We start from the raw sequence: 25,434 nt of genomic DNA on the forward strand, positions 1-25,434 counted from the left end.
CCACCATGCTTATTGTTTTTATGTTTCTCTGCCTTTTTTTTCTGCAGTGCTGGGGATGGAGCTCGAGGCTTTGCACACACTAGACAAACTTTCTACTGCTGAGCTATCTGTAAACACAAAACTCCTACTTTCTCATCTTTGACTTATTTTTGGCAACTCCATGCCTGGAAACAATGTACCTTGCCAATATTCACCCCAACTCACTCCTCCTAACCCCCCTACTGGACACCCTTCAACACATCTCCTTCCATTCCCCTGCCCCTCTCTCTCTAACACACTGAGTCCAATTCCTGCTGCCTGCTGGAATATTACTGATCCTGATGACTTGATCTTTTTTTTTTTTTTTTTTTGGTTTTTCCCAGACAGGATTTCTCTGTGTAGTTTTGGTGCCTGTCCTGGATCTCGCTCTGTAGACCAGGCTGGCCTCAAACTCACAGAGATCAACCTGCCTCTGCCTCCCGAGTGCTGGGATTAAAGGCGAGTGCCACTGCTGCCCGGTGCGATGACTTGATCTTGTTCAGATCTTATGCATGTCCCCATAGCTGCAGTATGTTTGTGAAAGCAATAGCCATGCCATATCCTGAGGACAGCATTCCAGGGCACCCCTTACCACCCTCCAGCTGTTACATTCTTTCCAACCCCTCTTTTGCAATGTTCCACGACCCTTGTGGGGTGTTGATAGACATGTCTCATTTAGCCTCGAGCAATCCAAAATACAGTCACTTGTGCTCGTCACTTTGACCAGCTCTGAGCCTCGTAATGAACTACTGCCCCCTGCTTCTCTGGCCGACATTGACAGCAGCATTATGTTATATAAAGACCCTAGTTTTTTAAATCTTAAGTTTCCAAGTTCTCCCTCGAGCACATCGTTTATAACAGCCCACAGGGTCCCGGACAGACAGAGTGGTGGCATGTCAAGAAGTTAGAAAGATCTAGATTTAAGTAATTTGAGTCACCATCCACCAGCTGTGTAGCCGTTAGCAAGTCATTTAGCCTCTCTGCCCCTTGCTTGTAAAGTAGTAAAGTGGTAGCTTCCACCTCTAGGGGTTGCTGTGAGAATCCAAGGTGCAAAGCACACATGCAAAGCACACAGCTCAGTGTTTGGGTCGACAGTTGGTGACGGCCGTTGGGGCTGTCGTGGCTACTTGACTGACATCCGTGGACTGCCCAAGGAATTGAAGGAACACACCTGGGAGCTGTCTTCTGCACATTGTCCACCATGCTCATGACTGTTCTTCGGGCGTCTTCCCGGACCATCTCCAGGAGCTTCTGCAGGTCTGATGGAAACAGGAGACAGGACGGTGCATGAACCCCATGCCCAGCCTCTGGGAGTTGGGGAGGGGGGCAGATGGTGCAGTTCACAGGGTCTGTCAGCTACACATCTGACTCTGTCACTCCTTTAAAATTAATTTATTGTTTGCATGTGGCATACCTTCTCTCTCTCTCTCTTTCTCTCTCTCTCTTTCTGTGTGTGTGTGTGTGTGTGTGTGTGTGTGTGTGTGTGTGTGTGTGTGTGAGACAAGAGTCTGTTACTGAACCTGGAGTTCACTGACTGACTAGACTGCCTGGCCACCAAAGCCCTAGGGATCCTCCTGTCTCTCCCTGCTGGGCACTGAGAATGCTGGCAGGCACCCCACACTTGGCTCTTTATGTGCGTGAGAGGACTTAGTTGATAGCCTCACGCTTGCACTGCAAGCAGTTTCTGACTGAGTCATCTTTCCAGCCCCCTTAAGGATCTGCAACTCTGCTTCACCCAGACAGAACTGCCTCGGATCCTGATAGGAAATTTTGTTTGCGAAACCCTAACTGATTATTTTCCAAACTGGTGATTTCCAGCCTGAATCCAGATCACAATTGTATTTTTCTCAATCCGAGGAGAGTGCCAGCCTTTGGAAACTAAGTTTTTGCATCAACAATCAGACCCCCACTTCTTTTGTAAAGAATCTAAGACATGACCTCATTATCCTCATTTCTGCCTCCCATCGACTGATATTTTTTTTCAGACAGGCTTGTGATTTCCACCTCCTTCACCATACCAGTTGACCTTTGTCATGCTTTTGAAGTGTGTTGAAGGCTTGGGTTCATGGTGCTGTTGAGAACGAAGGCCTGAGTCATGAGGGTGCGAACTTGGCCGGTGTGCTGATCCAATGGTGAGCTGATTCTAAATGAGCTACTAGGAGGCAGGATGTAGCCAGAGGAAATAGGTTAGTGGGGACATATATTTTACAGGACTCCCCCTTGGTCCAGCCCCCTCCTTTCTGCTCACTGGGCTCCCTGCCACTTTGAGGTGGGAACCTCTGAGTGATGCTCTCCCCCGCCATGTTCCTGAAACGATGATGCCATTGGCCAGGAAATGAAATACCTGAGGTACAACAAGTCTTTCCTCTCTCAAGCGATTCCCTAGGTGTTTTAGTGATGGAAAGTGATGAAAGCAACTTTTATTTTCTCACTTAACATGTTCTGTTACACTTACTGTTTGAATATTTCTTGAGGCCTGGACACCATGACTTGAATCTTGTCTCCTAGTCTCCAAGGCTTCAGAATGTGATGTTAATTGGAAGCAGTTATGGTGATTGTGCTGGGTGAAGATGAGGTTACACTGTAGTGTAGTGGTGGTGGGCTCTTATTCTAGTCTATGACTGCTGCCCTTGTAATGGGAGAGGGGCACATCCAAGGAGAGCATGGCCATGTGGTGACAGAGGCAGACACGAGTGGTGTGTCTATGAGCAGAAGGATGCCAAGCCTTCCCAGCGTCTACCAGCTTGAGAAGGCTAGAGAAAGGAAGGTGTCACCACGTCACCGACACCATGGTTTTGGAGGTCAGGTGCCCACGACGTTGAGGCAAGACATTATTGTGTAGCCCTAGGAAGCTAATATACCTAAAAGTTAGAAAATGAAATACAGAGTGAGCTGTGTGTTTCACAAAAGACAAGTAAGTGAGCAGCAGTGTTTGGCAAGGACACACATTTGCCATGTCCCCACCCCTCACTCTTTCCCACTCCAATCTGGGACCTGCTTGGTAACAGAACCATTGGAAACAGCCTTCTCCAGAACCGCGTAGCTGTCCAAGGTGCTGAGTCATCACTGGGCGACGCAGTCACTTGGCAACTGTCCAGGGCTTCATTCATGATGGACAAGCAGTCTACCAACTAAACTACATCTCTATCCTCTTTTATTAGAGATATAACCTTACATTTTCTGTATAGCTGGGAAATATCAGCGATGTTGAGCTGTCTCAGAACAGCCCGTGGGGCTGACGTCAATTTCATGTAGTTTTGAGGCTGGGAAACTAGTAGGCCTTTGTCAAGGCTGTGACAAACAGGGTGGAGGTGAGGATGCTAATAAGAGGAAAGAGTAGAGCAGCTGAAGAACGGCTCCCCCGTCAGAGACACATCTCTGGTGGAGATACTTCTCAGACATTGCTGAACGCCAGTGTGTGTCAGGCTGAAGGTGTGGACCAATAGACCCAGGTGGGCAGGAGTCTCATCTCCCTTCCCCTTCACTCTCTAGTCTTAGGAAATTTTATTCTTTTTTCCATCTGAAAGGGTAGCATTTTCCCAGCATCCTTTGCAGTTGAGTGTAGCGCTATGACTGAGTTCTAGAGGTTTTAATTCTCTCTCTCTCTCTGTCTGTCTGTCTCTGTCTCTCTTTCTTCTTCTTCTTCTTCTTCTTCTTCTTCTTCTTCTTCTTCTTCTTCTTCTTCTTCTTCTTCTTCTTCTTCTTCTTCTTCCTCTTCCTCTTCTTCCTCTTCTTCCTTCTCTCTCTCTCCTTGTGTGTATGTATGTGGAGGTCAGAGGAAAATCAGCTCTCCTTCCACCCTTCGGGCCCTGGGCATCCGACTCAGGTCATCAGACTTGATGTCAGGTACCTTCCCCTGCTCACTCATTTGCCTGCCTGACGATGGGATTTTAGAAGCGCCGTGGACCTGTTGAGAAGGTTGCTTATACACACCCAGGTGTGGGCACTTTCCTTCCTTGTCTACTGCCTTCTGCTTCAAGCCTAGGACATGGGTGATGGCTCGAGCTCTGTCAGCCATTCTGGACCATGAAATGATATTGAGGTTGGCCAACTAAAAGGACGGGATAAAGCAGGTGTGGGATGAACTTTTGAAAGTCATTTTACCCATCCTCCATTCGTCTTCTTAATCTGTAGGAAAATGTAAACTCTGATCTTTTTAAAGTCACTGTTTTCAGGCCTCTGTGTCACCTGAAAGAAGTCCCTCTTTGATACCGCGAGATGAAAACAGTAAACGAAAACCAAGTTCCCGGTAAGACCTGATATTAAGAGACTTGAAAAGAGAGAACCCAGGTGGGTCAGGTAAGGCTTCACAAGAGAGGATGCATTTGAATTGGGGCTTGAAGATCAAGGAAGCATCTGCCAGCCCCAGATGTCAGGGGTAAAGGAAGTCTGTAGGATGGTGCTTTGAGCAGACGAAAGTCTGCTGGTGAGGTTGGGCTGCTGAAGATGTGACGCAGCCAATGCTAAGCCAGATAGAAGCATCCTGAATAAGAGGATGTCTTAGAGGCCACGGGCGCCACTGAAAAGATGCTGAACTGGTGGTGGCGGGGGTCACTGTATCCAGTATTTATCACAGAAAGTTCCCTCTGGATCAGTGTGTGGGGGCAGGGCAAGGAGCAGAGAGACTGCTAGAAAGCTGTCCAATGTTGACCCCTTCCTAGCCCCATGTCTTCAGGTCTCAGCTCAATGGTCAGAGGTGAGAGAGGCCTCTGTGGACCACCCTGGCTGATGGGAAGATTGAGCCCTGTGACTGAGCTCAGCACCCACTGCCATTGTCCCCCTTTTCACCTGTGACCTTCGTCATCCTGCTGCTCGTAGCATCCTTGTTTACCACCTTCCTTGTTTTCCTCCTTCAATGCACTATCCCCTCCTTCCTTCCACATCCCAGGTGCATAACACAAGGCACTGAAGGAAGAAGCTTCCAGAAATTCAGAGGAATCAATCTCTGACTCTCTTTCTGTCCAGAGAGTGACTTTGAGAGCTCCGGGTCTTCCTTGGGCCCTTGTTGACAGGTCCTGACTCCTTCTTGCACGTCTGGAGGTTTGCACACTTTTGGCTCAGATAAGCCAAGACCCTAGGTCCACTCTGACCTCCTTGAATCTCAGCAGCACCCAGTCTTTGCCGGTTCTTCCCAGGTCAGCCCTGGTTCAGATGCTGGACTTCACCTTGCACCGGTTTGAGACAGGATCGCTGTCACTTTCCTACTGTGTGTGTGTGTGAGGCTAGCTGGCCCAGGAGCTCCCAGGAATTCTTGCCTTGGTCTCCTGTCTCTCTGTGGGGATGCTGGGATTGCAGCATCTGGCTTTTGTATGGCTCTGGGGATTTGAACTCAGATCCTAGTGCTTGCAGGGATGGTACTTTCACCCACTGAGGCCTGGCTACACATCTGATTTAATTATACTTGCTCAATGCAGGAAATTCTGAGAGAATATTTGGCATGATTTGTGGAATCCAGTTGCAAGTTTCTCTTCCTGAGGTCGGAGGGCTCCCTACCCTTGGATGGTATTCATGGTTTTGGATTTCTTGCTTAAATAAAGACTCAATAGCTTTCAGTAGACTCCTAAGGAGTCTAAATTGAATTATGAATTACTAAAGATGACAGATAGGAGAAAACACACATCTCTGTATAGAAAAGTAGGTTTGTGGCCCCTCAGGTTCAGACTGGGGAGGGACAGGGACAATGGATGGGCATGTCTTCTGATGGGTTGATGGAAACATTTTAAAGTCAGATTGTGACAATGGATACACAGATCTGTGCTCTGTCAACTTCATAAAATTCTTGGCTCGTACATTTTACAATGTATGGTTAAAACGAGTGGGTGTGGTGGTACACATAAACCTTTAATCCAGCCTCCAGGAGACTGAGGCAGGAGGATTGTGACTCACAGGACATCTTGGGCTATATAAGCATGTGTTGTATCTCTCATATACACGAGAATAGCCCAAAACCAAGCAAAAACCAACACATCTATAAATCTAAGGAAAAACCAGGCACTGAATTTGAAGAATGTGGGAAAATAAGGTAGAAACATCTCAATCATAACTTCTGTATTTATGGAATGTGGAAAGGATAAAATTCTATGGAAAATGAGATACATAAAAACACATTTTAAAGTGTTATGAAGGTACATGGTGATGGTGGCTGTGTCCCTGTGGGGGATGACTCAGAGTGACACAGCTCACAGAGACTATTTTCAGCCTTTTTTGGAGGGAAGAGCTTTCAAGGAAAGGGACCTAAAGACATTGAACTAGGCAGGTGGTGGAGAACTTTGACCTCTGTGTCTCTGCTGGAAGGGCTGGAGGTGAGGCAGGAGAGACTCAAAGACTGCAAATGTAAAGGCGGACAGTGGTGGGATCTTGGGTAGGACTTACTGGTGTGGAGGTTAAGGAGGGTCTCCTCATCATGCTTAGTGGACCATGACTCGGTATCTTCGATGTCTTTGCTGCCGGTGGCTACACTTGGGGGCTCATCAGAGCCGGGGTTCACAGAAATCATGCTGCTCTGGGGAGAAGAACCCCCACTGGTCCGAGTCAGACTCAGGGTGGAGCCCCGCCGGCTGGGTTTGCGGCTGGCACGAATGGCAGGGATTTTGAATTTCTTGGTCTGAGGGGAAGCGGGAGAAAGGAGGGATGTCAGAGAGGGTGGATGAAGAAAGGAAGGGGGAGGGGAAGAGAGGAGGGGGGGAGGAAGGGAGGAGGGAAGGAAAAAGGAAGTGGTATTTCTAATCCCTGCGGAGGTCCAGGTGAGGGGTCAAAGGACACTCAGTTCCTCCTGGCTCCTTGTAAACACCACGGACACATGCTGGGCCTGGAGTGACCGGTCGCCACCAACCAAGGTGATCAGAAGACATTCCTTTCTCTGTGTGTCACTGGAAGTGCCCTTGGCCCTGTAGGGAGGATTCTTTATGCCACCTAAAATGCCATGCTGATGGTAGAGGTGTGAGAGAGCTCAGGGCAGGCTGGGCTGCAATTCAGTAACCCAACAGAGATGATTATATTTGAAATTTCATGTGTGTGAGTGTGTGTGTGTGTGTGTGTGTGTGTGTGTGTGTGTGTGTGTGTGTGTGTGTGTGTCTGCTCGTGTGAATGTATGTCTGTTAGTGAAAGAAGAGAAGGGAGGAAGACATCATGTGCCCTGCTCCATCATTCTCCACCTCATTCCCTTGAGGCAGGGTCTCTCACTGATCCTGGAGCTATGCTGGTGGCCAGCAAGTCCCAGTGATCCTCCTGTCTCCACCACTCTCCCCACAGTGCTGGGGCCATAAGCCCATGTCACTTAGGTGGTGGGGATTCGAACTTGGGTCCTTATGCTTGTGTGACATGGCTTCTTACTCATGGAGCCGTCTCCCCACCCCAGACATAATTTTCCTTGAGCGCTTTCAAAATGAAAGTGCTTCAGAGATTCACACTGGTGTCATATTTGCATGAAACTTCTCTAATATTTAATGTCCTAGGAAGGAAGGTATCAGGGAGCATAGGGGACCCTGAAGGCCACACCAAGATTTAAGACCATGAAACTGGGTGGGGGAGACTTACACTCAGCGGGTTTGCTTCCAGGAACCAATTTCACTGAAGCAAAAGTGTTAGTAATGTTTTAGGGCCTTGAATATAGGCGGAACTATTCTGCATTACAAGTGGGGAGGGATTTCTCGGTTGCACGGAGAAAGGGAAAAGGTGCCGGAAGAGGAGAGGGGTAAGTCTTCGCCTCCCATTTCTTCCTTTGCTTTGCTCCCCTTCCCCAAGTTTTCTGGCAACATTTTGCACAAACAGAAGGCGGCTTCGACCTGCAAGAGGCTGGGGGACTGGAGTTGGGACTGGGTTTATCCAGCTCTCCAAGGCAGTGCCCAGGTTACAAAATGGTGGCGATGGGAGGATTCTACAGCGAGAGCTGACGTCAGGAGGCTTCCCTGGTCCCGACTTTGCAGCTTGGCCAAGAGCTTGTTAGCCTGACAGGACACTCCATGCCCCCTGGCCACCCTGTGACAGAGGATATCAGAGCTCAGGGACAGCACCTACATGCAGAGGTCACCCTTCCTGCTTCAGGAGCCACTTCTGAGTCCCTGGTGCTGGAGACAAGACTCTTCAGACCAACGCCATTGTTGAAGGTTTAACAGACTGTGTCTCAGGGCAACCTGGGGTCATGCAAGGAGCCCTGGACTCGGAGCCAAGGGACTAGATCACCCTGCCTCAGCTTCCTCATTTATAGAACAGAGGGGACGGACTGAGGTGTCCACAAAAGGACCTTTGTAACTGCCGTCCTCGGTGCACTTTCCCTGAGCTGGGATTTCATCTTGTGCTCCTAAAGTTGTCATTAATTAACATTCAATTAACCACCCCAGCCAGGGGACCCAAGTGAAGGGCTGACACTTCTGATTAATTGAGCGGGTTGGAAAGAAAATGTTGGGGGAGATGTGATGGGCTTCAGCATGTCATTTGCCCTTTATCGAACTGACTCTCCCTGACTGAAGTCCCCAGGTGCCTTTTCTGGCTTTCACAGTTTGCTCAGGAGTGATGTGACCCAGCTGCCATGTTCCGCCTCTGGAGGGACTAGATTTTTTTTTTTTTTTTTTTTTTTTTTTTAATGGAAGTTTCCCCTGAGTGAATCCTTATGCTTTCTAAGAAGCAGGAGTTGGATGTCATGGGGAGACATATTTAGCCACCCATGGGTTTTTTGTTTGTTTGTTTTGTTTTGTTTTTACAAATTTAGAGACTTTTATAGAAAAAAAAACCCTAAGTGTTTGGCTTTCGTTCAAAATAATAAAACCCTGCCTGCATGTGCTGATGTGAGTCTCTCAGCCTTCCCTTTGGCTGGGCTTCATTTTGCCACAGACTTCACCGCTCCCTGCTCCCTGTCGCGTTCCACGCAGCCTGATTTTTCCCATGGACAAGATTTCCCTCAGGAACATCAGCCTGCTGCTGCTGCTGATGCCTACACGTACCAAAAACCCAGTGGGGACTGTTGGCTAGGGTATCTTTCCAGATCTCCACTTTACAGAGGGGTAAACTGAGGTTGGGTGAGAAGAAAGGTCTTGTCCAAAGTCACAAAATGGAAGGAGCCAAAGTGGCTGCTGGCACCCCCGGAGTGGACGGTCCACACACTGGTGCCAGGGTGTGACCCACATGCTCTGCGGGACATTTGATGTGAGAATTCGACAGTAAGCTGTGTTGAACATTCCGGAAGGACACTTTTTTTTTTTTCTTCATCCCGAGGCTCATCGCTCCTGCTGCTTTGTGGGTCTCTAGAGACGGAGGCACGCAGTGTCTCCATAGCAACTTTGCGTGAGAAAACGAAGGCTCTTGCTCTTGGGGTCTTTGAGGATGCCGATGAAAGAGAGCGGGAAACAACGGAATGGGGAGGTGACTCTGAAGAACCTTGTGTTTAGCACAGGCCCAAGGTGAATGCTAGCCCAGCTCTGTGACCCCTGCAGGTCCCTTCACCTCTCCAAGCTCCAGCAACGCCTTCCCTACGGTTAAGAACAGTCTCCTGTGGGACATGGAGAAGGTATTACGGAGTAAGATTGAGAGAAATTGGTCCTTTGGTTAGTGTGCTGCGAAGGTCTTCTTAACACTTGCACATGTTGTGTGTGTGTGCACGCGCGCACGTGTGTGTGTGTGTGTGTGTGTGTGTGTGTGTGTGTGTGTGTGTGTGTGTCAGGGGACAAAATTGTTGGAGTTGGTTCTTTCCTTCCACCACGTAGGTCCCAAAGATCAAATCCAGGGCATACTCCTTACTTCTGAGTCTTCTTTCCCGCTCCCATTTTTACACTTTTCAGTGAATTTACACATCCTTTCCCAAGCTTCTCACTAACCATGTGGTAGGTGGGGTGGGCACCGTGTGGTAGGTGGGGTGGGCACCGTGTGGTAGGTGGGGTGGGCACCGTGTGGTAGGTGGGGTGGGTACCGTGGGGTAGGTGGGGTGGGTACCGTGGGGTAGGTGGGGTGGGCACTGTGGTAGGTGGGGTGGGCACCGTGTGGTATTGTATTGGTTCTGTGGGTGAGGGGCAGGAGCTGTCTGCACCCAGCTGCATGACTGAATACCCCATCGAAGAGCAGCCTTGTCTCTTTATTATCACTATTATTGGGGTGCTGCTTTGTTGAGTAGATGGACCTGGACTTTGGGGACAGGCATAGTTGGGTTGAAGATATAACAGACTTCAAAATGCCTTCTTAATAGTGAATATACATGTGGCTTGGAAGAATAGCCTGTCGAGTGAGTGGAGAGAGGGAGGGAGGGAGGAAGGGGAGGGGGGCTATTGATTAAAAGATAGAGTGAGGTGAGTCCATTTCCTTCTAGTCACATCTTACTAAGCAGGCGCTCATCCCCCCTTCCCTCTTTCCTCTTCCCAATGTGTCTGGCCAAATGTCATTTTTCCTATAATCCCCAGATAACCATTTTAATTAAAATTTACCAAAAAAAAAAAAAAAAATCCAGTGGCATGTGGTCTTTCCTTTGCTTGGGAAACCACCTAGACATACAGAAATAACCCTTTCCCAGCAGAGACTGGCTGTGGATGCATGTTCCTTTCTCTGGCTGGGGCCTGGGCTCTCAGGGTAGGGTGGGCTCCTGGTTACCTTGGGCGCTGTGACGAAGTGATCCCACCTCTGCCCCATGGACTTGTCCTTGTTAACCTTCTTAATGGTGCTCTTGCTGCCTCCTGGGTCCCTGCGTGAGCAACAGCTTAATGAGTTTTCAGTTTGCAGACTCTTGGTTTATTACAATCCCCCGCCCCATCCTAAAGAAACACAATAAATCCAGGATGAACAGTCTCTAGCATGATTTTTCTCTCCCTAAAGTCTTTTTTTGGGGGAGGGTTGAGGAGGGAAGTTCACCATAGGTGGGTTTTTTGGAGAAAAACACCCGAGGCTAAGAGAGGCCACCCTTTCCTATATTGTGGATTTATTTGCATTCTAGACTTGGATGCTTTTATGGAGTCCAGGGTGAGGTTACAGTTATGCTGGGGGTGGACAAAAAAAGTGTCTTCCTTTCTGCACCTGTGCCTTGTTCATTGATCACCGGCACCACCAGGGGGAGCACTTCTGAGTATCACAGAGGCAGTGAGACCCCCGGGAGGGTGGGTGTGGGCGTGGAGAGTGAAATCACTGGTTTTCAGCTTACTGACCAGAGATACTGGGATCTTCTGTGCCAGAGGCCTCTGGGCTCTCAGGGAATCACTCTCCATCACGGGTCACCTTGAGCCAGAGTCATTATCACCGCCCTCTGCAGCTGAGGAGAGGACCAGAGTTCCGGGCCTCTCCCTCACACAGGTCCCTACCATGGGGCCCTGCACATCGCTTACACTGTGATCTTGAACTATTTTTATTAGAGTGCCCTCCTCCTCCATGTAAGTAAGTTTCAGGACTTACAATATCATACCCTTCCCTCGTGGCCTGGGAACTTTCTGGATAAGAGACTAAAGCCCCAACAGGCTCTGTGGGTGATTTCCTGTCCCCCTCCCCCAACAGACATGTTACCAAATTTCTCATGCTGGCATTTTTGAATGGGATATGTTGCAGACACTGTGTATCACTATAACCCTTCCAATGGACCCAGGCAGACTCTTATAAACACATTAACACATCTGGAATAAAGTAGGTGGATACTTATACTCAGTGAAGGATTGGGGTTCCATGTCAAGTCTCAGTTTGGTTCATTTTAGTTCAAGTCCGATTTTTGTGGCCAAATGAGCTATGAAAAAGCTGAGTTTTTAGAGCCTTTAGATTTTGAATTTCATGGTTATGGGACCTTGGGTCTTTATTGATACACACATGAGGAATCTTACTGTGTGATATAACTTCTTATATGATCAATCAATTGGCTTATCAAATCCCTCTATCCTTTCATTCTCTATCCATCTGTCTGTCCATCTGTCTATCTATCTATCTATCTATCTATCTATCTATCTATCTATCTATCTACTGTCTACTTACCTTTCCATCCATCCATCCATCCATCCATCCATCCATCCATCCATCCATCCATCCAACCATCCACTCAACTATCTACCCAATCACACACCCATTCACCCTTCCCTCCAGCCACAGTTATCCATTCACAGAACCTTCCATCCACATTCCCATCCATTCATAAATTTCATTATCCATCCATCCATCCATCCCTCCACATATCCACTTCCTTTTTAATCCCCTTTTCTCTGAAGGATGAGTTTGGGTGTGTGAGACCCGTGAATTACTTGGCTGGCTCTCAACCTGTACAGATCAGGGATTTGAGGAGATAAAGTGATCAGGGCAACTTTGATAGGTGGAGGCCGGGCACTCACAGTGTCTAGGCTTGTCAGGGTATGTCCAAGTGATGGCTGTGGACCAAAGTATTCAGATACAGGGGACGGAAATGGTCAGATGGACTGGACTTAAGCCTGGCTTCTCATGATGTGAGGTTCTGAGTAGCAGATCCACAGGCTATCACCAGTGAGGAGCGGGGGCTCTTCTGCCCCTGAGGCAGGGCCTGTTGGGTGTCTAGCAATTCACAACCATAACACAAAGAAACAGACTCCAGGGTGGGAGCCAGGCTGGGGTGGGGGGTGGGGGTGGGATGTGGCGCCAAGCTTTTTGTAAAACTTCATGTTGATTACACAGTAAAAAGCTCTGAATAATTAACAGAGAACTTCATTGGAGTCGGTTCTGCTTGCTTGTCCCCTGAGTAATCAAATTAGGGAATATTTAAAGTCCAGCCAGAGGAAGGAGCAGAGCTCCAGTCTCCAGTGTTTAAATGGCGGCACTTCCGAAGCCTGATTTCAGGCTAAGCAACGGGCGGCTTTGGTGTTCCACGGTGTCTTTCATGACCACGGGGCTTTCGGCTTCCTCCTTTGCTAAGGCAGCCCCTGCTGAGCTGCCAGCGCCTTCTTGAAGTTCAAAAGCAACCTCCATCCCCTTTCAAAATTAAATCTGGGCCCAGACAAGCTTTCGAAATCTTAAATATTCAGGTCCAATCAGGAAGATAGAAGCCTTCCGCTAATGCCGGCTTCCAAGGCGACCTGAAGTCTATCGCAACTTCAAGCGGCAGGCTAAATGAACTAAAGACGCATCCAGATCCCTGCAGACCTCCGGAGGCCCTCCGCACTCCCTCTGCAAAGCTATTGATAAAGGAGAGGCCAGGTTAGGCAGAACCGGCCTCTCTGATGTTTCGTTCTCAGTAGCAAATAAACCCAAAGGGGAGATCAATAGGCGGGGAGGAAGGATCAAAAGCAGCCGGAGCAGGGAAGTCCACTCGGCACCCACCTCGCTGCAGAGGCTAAAAGCCAGTTGGCGAACCTTCCCTATTAGCGCTGTTCACCAAGTGGAACCCCACTTTCCCGCCCCCCCCCAAAGTCGGGTGCATCTCTGTGACTTGCTTTGTTAAAAAAAAAAAAATACAAGACCATAGAGTGGCAGGTGGCTCGTTGGGTGGATGCTTTGCCAGCCAGTCCTGAAGGCAGCAGGTTCCATGCTCTGCTGAAAATGGGAGTTTGGGTTACACAGAACCTCCGTCCACCTGGCTCCCTGCGTAGCTATAATGAGCAAGGTTCCGGTGTTGGGTGTGGAGGCTGAGCCAAAGGCCGGCTCAGAGGTGGGGAGGAGGAAGCGAAGAGTGCTCATTTAGCACATCTGACAGATCTGACCGAGGTCCCGGGACCTCACTCAGGTGACCGTCCGTCCTTGCATATCAGAGCCTGTTGTTCTGCTGGAGTCTGCCTGACCCAGCCTTCTGTGTGTGTGGTGTGTACAGGGTTATTTAGCTTCTCCCAGCCTCAGTCCCCGTCTGTACTATCAGTAAGATGGGCCTAAGGACATGAGCTGGGCCAATAGATTGCTGTGGGTGTGAAAAGAAATGGGTCTCAAATGGGTGAATCTGGGTCAGCTGTTAAAAAGAATAACACGCTTTCATCCACGGAGATCTTGGTGCGGTTTGAGAAGGGGCTGGCTCTGGTGGGAAGCGAGGTAGGGCCAGCAGCTCTCAAGGGGAGACAGCTATGATTTTCAGACCGTAATTTTCCCCCTGCTGATGCTTTCTGGGGCACCCGTTTCTCAGAAATCAAGGGGAGAGAGCACTGGGCACAGGCTCATCTCTTTAAACTGCATCCTCCCAGCAGATTTTGTTCTTGGAGGTCACTTGACAATGTCTATCCATCAGGGCAATCAGAGCGATTTTCTCAAACACTTTACTCTCACTTTCCCAACTCCAGTTCAGGGTAAAGTGTGCTCTTCTCAAGATGAACATCTTGTGGGTTCATTTAGGATGTGCACTGGACTCTGCGACTGAGGGGGAAGAGATGCTGATTCCACACCAGGGAGGCTGCCGTGGTCCAAGCTCTGGGAATCTTCCAGGCCAGGTAGTCCTGTCCTGCTCCTTCAGAAATAAGGTGACCTGATGAACGTGCTGTGTTCTTCCACTCCTGAGGTGTTGGCTTGAGTACCAGAGCAAGGAGGGATGCTGCTGTGTTGGTGGGAAGAGGAGAGTCAGGGGTAAATCAGGTATTTCACCCAGAATGCCCATCCTAAGAGCGTCTTCCTTGACGATCAAACTGAAAAGCAAGCCCTGCCCACTACTGTCATATCTCCCATCAGATGCCTCGCAATTGCGCTTGTTGCTATTGAAGATTTTTAAAACTTCCGTTTATTTTATGTCTATGAGGATTTTGCCTGCATATATGTCTGTGCACCACATGCATGCCTGGTTCCCACAGAGGTCAGGAGAAGGCATTGGATCCCCTGGAACTGGAGTTACAGATGGCTTTGAACCATGTCGGTGCTGGGAACCAAACTCTGGTCCTCTGCAAGAACAACAAGGGCTCTTCGTCTCTGCCATCCCTGTAGCCTTGAAGATTATCTTCATCTTTGCATGTTTACTATGGATTGTATCCTCCAGCCCCTTCCCTGGAATGGAAGCTCCAGCGGGCAGTGGTATGGCCCACTTCCTTTACTGTGATATTCCTATCAGTGGTTGCGAATGGTCCCACAGGACAAAAAGGGAACCCCATTTAAGTATAAAAATAGTTAGATTAGAAAATTGCTTATTGTGTGTGTTGTTCAGACTACTGATGCCTTTTTCACAGTGATGAAAACTTAGATCTTGGAAGTGTAGTTGTTGATGACCTCCGAGGCAGGGGCTCAAATGGGGAAGGGTTCTTTTTCTGTTAGGACAAAGAGCCCACGTTTGCACACATTCTGCGTTTGCAAAACTGCACATTCAGAGTGGCTTCCAAAACTATTTTGTAAGAGAAAACTTACTGTATATTTCAGGTTGGCTCAGACTCTGCAGGGCCATGTTCTGGAAGCCTGTCCCAAGTGGGCGATGCTGCTGTGGCTTCCGAGCCCTTAGGAGGGGGCTCTGCTGGTAGCAGGAGGTCACTAGCCCTGAGTGTCTGGACAAGTTAGGATTAGTGGGAGCTTGCTAGAATGCAGAGTCTCAGGCCCCACCCAAACGGGCAGCTTCACGGCACCGAGGTCTTCAGTTACTTCACTATATCCGTAGGCTGAGAAGCCTTGCACTCATGGGAATGTTCTACAAAGCATAAAGCAAGCAGCATCCATGTGACCGTTAGCCAGTCTTCCTCCCACCTGGTTTTCTGACAAGGCCCTTGCCGTCCATCTCTCTGGGACAGCCTGAGGTAACCAGGCTTAGATAACCACGCTGCCCGTGTGTTTTTCCTGTATGGTAAACCAGTGACTGCTGACTACCCTCTCTGCTCCTTGAAGCTTGCCACCACTAGTGAGAGCTGGTGTGACTTTTCTCCCCAGCCTACCTACGTGTTTGCCCAGTCACCACCATGGATATCATCTGTTGGTAGTAGAACTCTCTTCCTTCTTTCCTTTCTTTCTTTCTTTCTTTCTTTCTTTCTTTCTTTCTTTCTTTCTTTCTTTCTTTCTTTCTTTCTTCCTTTCTTCCTTCCTTCCTTCCTTCCTTCCTTCCTTCCTTCCTTCCTTCCTTCCTTCCTTCTCTCTTTCTTCTCTTTTTCTTTCTTTCTTTCTCTCTCTCTCTCTTTCTTTCTTTCTTTTTCTTTCTTCCTTTCCTCCTCCCTTCCTTCCTTCCTAAGATTTATTTACTTATGTATATGAGTACTCTACCTGCATGTAGTGCCTGCATGAGAGAAGAGAGCATCAGAGAGTAGAGGGCGCCAGATCTCATTACAGATGGTTGTGAGCCACCATGTGGTTGCTGAGAATTGAACTCAGGACCTCTGGAAGAGCAGCCAGTGCTCTTAACCGCTGAGCCATCTCTCCAGCCCCCTTACTTTATTTCTTTACTAGCTTGAGGTCTCAGCGGCGCTGATGAGCACAGCTGTATCAGCTCTTTAAAGTAGAGATTTTTATCTTCAACAACTGTCACAGAATGAACATTCACTGTGTTTCTAGACATGAGCTTGCCCAGGCTTAGGAATAACTCTTTTGGGTCAGCAATCCATTTGATAGGCGATGAAACAGAAGCTAAGAGGTTAAGAGACTTGCCTGTGATCACACAGATAGCAAGTGGCAGGGTGTGGACTCATCTAGGCTGATGTCCAAACTCCACTTTCTCCTTCAGTATTGGGGCCTGAAGCGAGGGCTTTTGCACTAGGGTTTTGCACACGATTGACACAGACACTGGCAAAGATGTATACTCCAGGGCTCTGTCTAGCCTTCTGTTTTGAGATGCACTCTTGCTAAGTTGCCCAGACAGTCCTTGAACTTGAAATCCTCCTGCCTTAACCACTCTAGTTAGCTGTGGTTGTGGGTCTGGGATACCAGGCTGAACTGATGCCCAAACTCTTGATTCCGGTCATTCAAAGCCACCTGGGTTTTAGGGACATACATTCCAGGCTTGGGAAGTTGATGTGATGGCATGGGGTGAGACCTCAAAGATGGATTAGGCATCCAGGAGAAGGTGTCCTGCTTTCTGGGTCACTGAAAAGATGTTTTCATGTACTTTCTAGGGAACTGAACCCCATAATTAACAACAATAATAACATATATTTATGAATCCTATATGGTGGTGTGCTGGGGGATTTATTAGAATGACTTAAGGCTGCACTCCAGCTAATCCAACAATGGCTTGATATGAACAGGAAGGTCCAAGAATCCAGTAGTTGTTCACTCCACAAGGCTGGGTGTATCAACTGGTCTTCAGTATATGCCAGAATCCCGAAGAAGTAGGCTCTAATGCCAGTGAAGGGATGGTCTTGCCACCGAGAGTGAGGGCAAGCAGGCACAGAGCAAAGGCTTCCTTCTTTCATGTCCTCATGTAGGCTTCCAGCAAATGGTGTGGCCCACAGAGGTGTGTTTTCCCAGCTCAAAAGATCTGGATTAAAGGTGTGTCTTCCCACCTCATAGATCAGATTGGAAGTAGCGCACCCCTCACAGGTGTGCCCCTCCATTTGGGGTTTTAGTTAATTCCAGATGTAGTCAAGTTGACCACTGAGAAAAGCCATCACGGCTTCTCAACTCCAAGTTCAAACACACCATGCGTGAGGTTGAAATCAGCCATGACGGGGTTTTCACATATTTATACTATGGCGATGGGCACTGTTATAAGTCATGGCTCTCTGGGCCCTGAGAACAGGTAAATTAAACCTTTACTAGCATGTCTGCAACTACCAGCTAAAAAAAAATCCCCATACGGAGAGAAGGTTATATCAGGATAATTGAACTCCAGCAAATACCCTGACTCCTTGTGGATGTCTTTCTGGGTGGCCTCTCCTCCTCTGGTGGCCATGTCTGGTCCTAGTTCTGTCTGTCAGGAGCCAGGCATGCTTAGATTCTCAGTGGATTCTGCCTGATGAGTCTTGGTAAAATACTGGCTCCTAGTGTGGCCTTACATTTTTTAATTGAAATTAACAACTTATGCTCCCATTCTGAGCACATTTCTGAGAACAACCGAAGGCATTGTAGATAGACCTTCCTATCGTCCCAACCCAAGTCCTGCATGATGGGCTTTCTTCCATGTGTGAGGAAGGGGGTCCATATGTCAAAGGAAAACATTGGGGCGGGTGACTAGCTGGGAGATAAAGTCCTGTCAGGCATCTATGGGCTCAGGGCCTTTTGTCTTTAGAAAGTACAAGCAATCAGCTGTGGGAAAAAATTACATGTCGCTTTGACCTAGTAAGTCATGTTTCTCAGAACCCAGCCCCAAGAAATCTTCACAGCTGGGCATGAAAGAGATGCAGCCGGGAGTTCTATGAAGCATGACCTGCCATGCCAAGCATGTGAGAACAATGCCTCAGCAGCTGTCCACAGGGACTTGACGTGAGAGAATCCCCTGCTGGCTATTCTTTTCCATGGTGAAAGACTGGAAGCTTTGTGTGGAGCGCTGTGGAAAGATGGCCGTGAGTCACCGCTGCTGCTGCTGCTGCTGCTGCAGCTGTATTTGTGGGTAGTCACAAGGGGAAGGGGTGTGAAGATGTGGGACAACCCACCATACACCCTTAGAAAGGGATTCACACTCTAAGGCAGGGATTTCCAAGGTGGTGTAAAAGCTTCCACGCCTTGTGAGGTTTGGGGAAGGCTTTTGCAAGAGAAAACTGCATCCGCTTATAACTTGGGCAGTTTTGTTTTGAAGAACTATAGATGATTCATGGAAAGTATTTTTTTTCATGAATTAATTTTTGGTGTGTGTGATGGATGCCTGTGTGTCTGTGTGTATGTGGGTGTGTGTGGAGTGCTCTCATCTGTGTGGGTGCATGCAGACGCCAGAGACTAACATCAGATGTCTTCTTCTATTGCTTTCCACCTGATTTTTTTGAGACAGGGTCTCTCCCTGAGCTTGAACTTCAACATTTCAGCTGGACCAGCTGGCCATTGAGTCCCTGTCTCCATTCCTCAGTGCTGGGGCTATGAGCACTGGGCATGCAGCTGAGGGCTACTGGTGACATGGGACACGGGGAGCCGGTCTGTTTGACTCAGCCTGGGTTTTCACAATACAAATCCAATTCCTCAAGTCAGGGTTCTTTACCATCTTTTGTTGCTGTTGTTTCATTCTGGCAAGCAACGGGACCTCCCAAAGATGGTGTCTCTACAAGCTGAAAACTGTCTTTACAGCTCTTGAAATAGTGACCTTCAAGCTCTGGCATAAGTCATCCCTGTGGTGGGGACATGGCTTACATTTTCATGGCTTAGTCAACATTCTCTAGAGTTCCCATCTGGGTGTATGTACCCAGCTGCTCTAGAATCTGGAACAAGTACCTTAGGTCTAAGTGGGGAAATAACCTTCAATATGTATTTAGAAAACCAACAGAGCAAAGATCAAACCAATCAGCCAAACAATGACCCAACCAATCAACCAACCCACCAACAAACCAATAAACCAGCTCAACCAACTTACTCATTGACCAACCAATGAATCAACCTAACCAACTGGCCCACCAACCAACCAACAAACCCACCCAGCCAACCAACTTGCCCACCAAGGAAGTGATAAACCAACCCAACAACTTACCCACCAACCAACCAATGAACCAACCCAAGCAGCCAACTCACTTACCAATGAACCAGTGAACCCATGAACCAACCCAAGCAAGCAAGCAAGCAAGCAAGCAAGCAAGCAAGCAAGCAAGCATAATTCCCTGGGCTGAAGGAGAAAAATAAGAACAAAGAGCAAAGGTGTGGGGGGTGGGGAGTGACAGAGATAGAGAAGCATTCAGAAACAATACTGAGGCGATGGTAAGATCATGAGGAGGCCTGGAGAGAAATCTGGTTGTGGGTCCACAGTATGCTGGTGTAGCCTGCCCAGTTCTATTCTGTAGTGTAAATGTTCCCCCACTGTGCCCCATTTTAAGCTACCAGTGTGTTGCCACACGGCATCAGGAAGAGATGCTTGTGTGCAATGGGCTCTGGAGAGAGTGTAGGAGCTGGCTCCAGCTTACCTGGGTTTGGATCCATAGAGCACGTCAACTCCTAAAGCAAGTCACCCAGCAAAAACACCAAAGCGGGGGGGGTGGGGGGTGGGTGGGAAGGATGAGATCCCCACCCCTTACCACCCAGGCGAGTGCTGGTTTACAGTAGGCTGCAGGGCTGCAGGGCCTTACTTGGGGTTCCAACAGGCAATCAAGGGCCGCATGGTATGGTGGGTGTAGTCGATAGTCAGGGCCTCTAGGAGCCAGTGGAGCGCACACAGCTGTCGGTAGAGGGCATCCCTGCAGAGACAGAGGGTCCTTTTAGAATGACATGCATGGAGGTCACAGCCGCGCTGGCTTCAGTGAGCGCGCTGGCACACAGTATAAGTGTTTTGCACACATTGCACACGAGGGCACTGGAGTCCAGAGGCGTTAGGGAAGCCACACAGTCATGGCAGAGCCATGGCTGAAGCATGAGCATCCTCTGAATTTGTTCCTCTGAATTTGTGTGTAGGGGGTAGATTTTCCCCTAGCTGGAGGTCATGACTCAGGCAAATAACAATGAGAACTGAAGGCAGTTAATATCCCACCGATGTCCAGTCATGTATCTTATTAAAAAATGCAATAAATAGCCTGAGGGTATAGGAAAGCCTGGAAACGGGAAACAACATTAATTGGGTTGAAACATAGGTGGCTGTTGAAAAACACACTGAGCCCCTTATTTGAAAATGAACGAAAAACACGGCTTACCAATCTGTCTAATGGGCGTTTCTGATCGTTTGGAGACCTTATGCTATCCACAGCAAACCGGACAATCACTGGTGTGCTCTTTCCATATTATTAAAAATTCCCAACAACCTGGTGGGGAATGAATTATTATCTCCATTTTAGAGAAGGGGAAACTGAGGCCCAGAGAGCACAGAGAGTTTTGCTCAGGCTCATGCTACTCATCATGTTACACAGAGATGGCATTTGAATGTTGGATTTAGTGCTCATGGCAACATGATAGACTGTTGAACCTGGGAGAGAGAGGGGCAGTGAGTTACCTGAGGTCACACAGCTAGCATTGTCGAGGATTTGAACTGGAGAGTGATCTGCCCTAGAGACTGTGCCTTAGGGAGCTGAGCAATGACTAGGTACTGATGAAGCCAGTGTGTGGTGATCACTCTGCTGGTGAGTGAGGTCAGGAGAGGGTTAACCTGCTGCTTGTGGTTTTCTTGGAAACAAGGTGTAGTCCTGGAAGCTGCCCCACCCGGCAAGATTTCTCATCCCGCACTAATGGAAAGGAGGTCTCCATTACCAAGCTTCATGATAGCTCTTTCCTGAAACTGCACTGTGCCCAGACCGCTGCTCCCCAGGGTTCCCAGGCCCGCTGCTCCCAGGAGCAGGAAGGGATGGTTTCTCAGTTTCCAGGAAGATCTCTCCTCTCTTAGAGTTTCCCCTGAGAGCCATCCCTCCATTCACCGAGCATGGAGCAGAGCTGCCCCCCACCCCAGCCTTTCTTGCTAGGGAGGGTGTGATGATCATGTCTAAGGACAACTAGCCACCCCACCCCGTGTGTGTGTGTGTGTGTGTGTGTGTGTGTGTGTGTGTGTGTGTGTGTGTGTGTGTCTTCCACACACACCCATCTGGATGAAGAAAAGTATTTTCCTTCTATAAGCAATTTACCACGTACACCTCTTCCCTCCTTTAGCACCGTCTTGGGTTCCACCGCAGGTGGCAGCATGGGTTGGTAGCTCTGTGTCCTGCATTTAGAAAATGAACTCAGTGTGTTGTGTGCCTGTTCCTGGGCCGTAAGCCCCTTGATTCTCCCTCACTGTAATGTTAGCAAGCTGTGAAAGGTTGGGACAGGGGCCCCTGCAGGCCTAGGCTGTGGATGTGTGGGGTGGAGGTGGGGTAAAGCAAGGAGGTTAGTGCTGGGGATGGAGTCACGGGGCCTGTGAATGTCAAATCCATTCACACCCTCCTTCCATTCTTCTCTGTTCTTCCCTCCCTTCCCTTATCCTCCCTTCTTATCTTCTCCTCACTTCTCATTTCCTTTCACTTCTTCCTTCCTTCCCTCCCTCCTTTTCCCCTCCCCTTCCCTTCTCCTTTCACCTAGGCTCTCTCAACCCATCCGTCTTTTATTCCCATCCCCTCCATCCTAGTGATTTCTGAAAGTGCCCCAAACAATCAAAGCGGACCCTCTCCACCCTTGCTTAACATCTCCAAACTCCCTAAACCACCTGTCCTGGGCTTAATTGTGGAGCTGGAAATTCTTCTGTTAAAAGCTAATCCCTCCAAGTGTGAGTGTATTTGGAGATACGGCCTTTGAAGAGGCACGTCGTTTAAAACGGAGCCATTTTGGAAGGCTCTAATCCAGTCTGACTGATGTTCTTAGTGGGAAGAGGGAATATGGACACAAAGATTCTCCATGGCTACAACACAGGAAAGGCTGTGAAGAAACAGAGAGGGGACCGCTGTGTGGCCAAGGAGAGACCAGCCTCTTAGACGTCCAGTCCCCAGAACTGGGAGACAATAAACTCCGTTTGTGTAAGGTCCTGGGGAAGCCTTCCTTGTTCCCTCCAGGTCTAGGTTGGGCTCTGTTCAAGGGTATCCCTACACCATGTCCCCCTGTCTCTACACCGCAGGTCCCTGCTTTAGCACAGCTCCATGCTCATTGACTGTCCTTGCTCTCAAGGACCAGCAGGCCACATGGTCTTGGCCAGCTGCATGGTTTGCTGCATGGACACAGATGGGCTCAGCATCTTTCTGGTTGCCGAATGGAAGATGGTGGGAGCCAGTTTCTTTCGATCTGACATTTTCCCTGACTGAGCTCTCATGCTCAGGGCCACTGAGATATAGTGTGTAGTGACAGCACCACCCCAATAGTAACTGTGAACACCCCCAAGAGCAGTGCTGTTTTAATGGTTCACTCTCCGTGGATTACTCTCATCCTTATGAATCTGGGAGAGGGTACCATTAGCATCACTATTTTGTAGATAAAAGAAACTGAGTTATAAAGGACCACGAAACTCATCGAAGGTCAAAAGGCCAGTGAATGACAGAGTTGGAATCTGAGTCCAGCCTCCAGAATCCCTTCTAATGTTTCCTGCCGTACGGTAGAGTCATTTTTCATCAGGAAATGGTTTCATCTGATGGGTCTAGATCACTTACAAGGAGTCGGAAACTCGACACTCTCTCACCTCATCTGTAGTGAACGAACTTGGAAATAGGCAAAAACAAAACCTGGAAGCTTGGTTGATAGAGATCTGCCTTTTCTCTGCAGGTCACAGAACAATAGCTCAGATTTAAAAAGAAAACACTTATTTGCTTGACTGCAAAGCACAATAGATAAAAATCTCTGCATGGGGTTGCACAAAGCTCATGTCCGCAATGCCTAGGCTCAGAACCTGAGAACCAGCAGCCACACGCCTGAGCAAATACAGTAGGAACCCGAGGGGTGGGAGTGAACATCCCTGGGTGGGTGGGGGGGCGACAGTAGTTTCCTCTCACAGATGCCAGACCATGTGTACAATGCTGTTACAGCCATCTACCCCAGTGTTCAATGGCAGATCTGGACATAGGGTGTGGGCATGCTTTTACTGAATGGGTATTTAGAAAAGGCTGCTAGGGACAGCCTTGTCATTGTATCGAGATGGTAGGAATCTGTGTCTCAATCCTCTAGACCGCCCCTCCCATTTTTGAAAGGTAAAAGCCAAGTCTCCCCTGGGGTGATGGGATCGATTCCACACAGTTAATTCAGGATTATCACCCAGCTTTGGGATCAGTTGCACTGGGACTGAGGGGGCTAACCAGGCTCCGGTCTACCCTGGCTGATGCTGTGGCTCAGAGCTTAAGAGATGACACGCAGAGCCTGCCCTCATGTCTTTCGGTAGATTAATGTTATGGTTAGAATGAGAGGCGTTCCCCCACAGGCTCACTGTTTGAGGTGGTCCCCAGCCGATGGTGCTGTCTTGTGAGACTGTGAAATCTCTGGGTCGTGATGACTAGATGGCAGATCAGGGCCCTGGGAGCTGTGTCTTGGCTTGGTTCCGCCTGAGTTCTTCGCTTTGTGATCAGCTCAGGTAAAAGCAGGCTGCCTGATGCACCTACTGCCTTGCCTTCCCCTCTAGGGTCGGCTGAATCCCCTCAAACTCAAGCCAGAATAATTTCTTCTTCCATGACATTGCTTCTTTTTCTTTTGTCTTTTTACAGTTTTTAATTATTACATTAGATAATTAATTAAATAGTTAATGACACCAAGTAACTAATTAAGTAACTATTAAAATTATTTGATGTGCTGGGATAGGGGGTGTGTTGTGTTACACCTGTGTCCATCAGAGGACAAACTGCAAGAATCAATTCTCTCCTTCCACCTTGCAGGCTGTAGGGATCAAACTCAGGCCACCAGACACAGCAGTAAGTGAGGGCCTTTACATGTTGGGCCCCTGTGTTACTTTTTGTTAAGTATTCTGTCACAGTGGAAAGAAAAATGCCTAATACAACTGATTACAAAGATGCTCTAATTCATGGAGAGATGGCTCAATGGTTAAGAACACTGGATGCTCTTCCAGAGGACTCAGGTTCAGTTCTCAGCACCCACATGGGGTTCACAACTACCTGCAACTCCAGCTCCAGGGGATCTGCTGCCCCCTTCTGAGCTCTGAGGACACTGCACTCATACATACACACACACACACACACACACACACACACACACACACACACAGAAACAGTTAAAGAATAATAAAATAAATCTCTGAAATACCCTGATCCCCCTCCCCACTCTTTATTTTACATCCTCTGTGTTTTGACTTGCTACTTCATCTTATCAAGAAGTGGAATCTCTCCCACTCCTTGTGTCTGGTCTGGTCTTCTGACAGGCTTGGTCAACAGAATGGTAGAGGGCCACTGTGCCTCTTGTGAGCTTTTGCCTTAGGAAGCCTTGTGTTCAGGCTCTTGTTCTCAGAATTTCTCTTGGATATAGTATGAATAAGCCCATAGCTGCCTACACTAGATGTTGAGAGATGCATCTATCATTCTAGTCACCAAGCAACCAATCTAACAAAAGGCTGCTCCTGCCAAGACCAGCCAGTCTCCAATTTACCCAACAACTGGATACAAACACGGAAGCAGACCCAGCCAGAACCAGCTAAGGTGGGTTCACCCAGCAATCTGTAGACTTGGAAGCAAGGAGAGAGAGTTCTAAGTCACTCCAAGTTGAGAAATACATTAATGTTCTAGCTATTCAACATGGCCAGAACCTTTCACTAGTCAAGGAAAAGAAATGGCCATCTGTAGTTTATGGCAAGGGTTGGCAAACTATAGTCAGTGAGTGGGTTTCTCCCTTGTTTCTATAAAGAAAGCCTTATTGGAACACAGACAATACAACTCACCCTTGTCTCTTTCATACTACAAATGTAAAGTAGTTGCAAGAGAGACCATAGGATGTGCAAAACCCAAAACATTTACTAGATACCTCATAGATAACAATAAACATATTACTATAACATTCACTGTGAGTTGACAACCACAATGATATCCTATCTAATATACCTGAGCTTGGAGCCAGAGCCAGGGAATTAAGGGTCCCATTGTGAGACCTCAAGCAGGGTTCATCTACTACTGGAAT

General features: G+C 48.3%; 1 protein-coding gene across 1 annotated transcript in view; it reads right to left on the reverse strand.

Annotated features, from left to right (window-relative positions):
- Ccdc60 (coiled-coil domain containing 60) overlaps positions 1–25,434 on the reverse strand; it is a 175,889-nt gene that overhangs the window by 17,224 nt on the left and 133,231 nt on the right. Inside the window, exons 5-8 of the mRNA XM_052754939.1 lie at positions 20,013–20,120; positions 10,591–10,681; positions 6,391–6,622; positions 1,190–1,277 (exon numbers count right to left, since the gene is read on the reverse strand). Coding sequence (XP_052610899.1) covers positions 1,190–1,277; positions 6,391–6,622; positions 10,591–10,681; positions 20,013–20,120 — 519 coding nt within the window. The remainder of the gene's footprint in view (positions 1–1,189; positions 1,278–6,390; positions 6,623–10,590; positions 10,682–20,012; positions 20,121–25,434) is intronic.

This window comes from Peromyscus californicus, unplaced genomic scaffold (assembly GCF_007827085.1).
Source record: "Peromyscus californicus insignis strain IS unplaced genomic scaffold, ASM782708v3 Scaffold_2__1_contigs__length_46816999, whole genome shotgun sequence".
Lineage (NCBI taxonomy): Eukaryota > Metazoa > Chordata > Mammalia > Rodentia > Cricetidae > Peromyscus > Peromyscus californicus.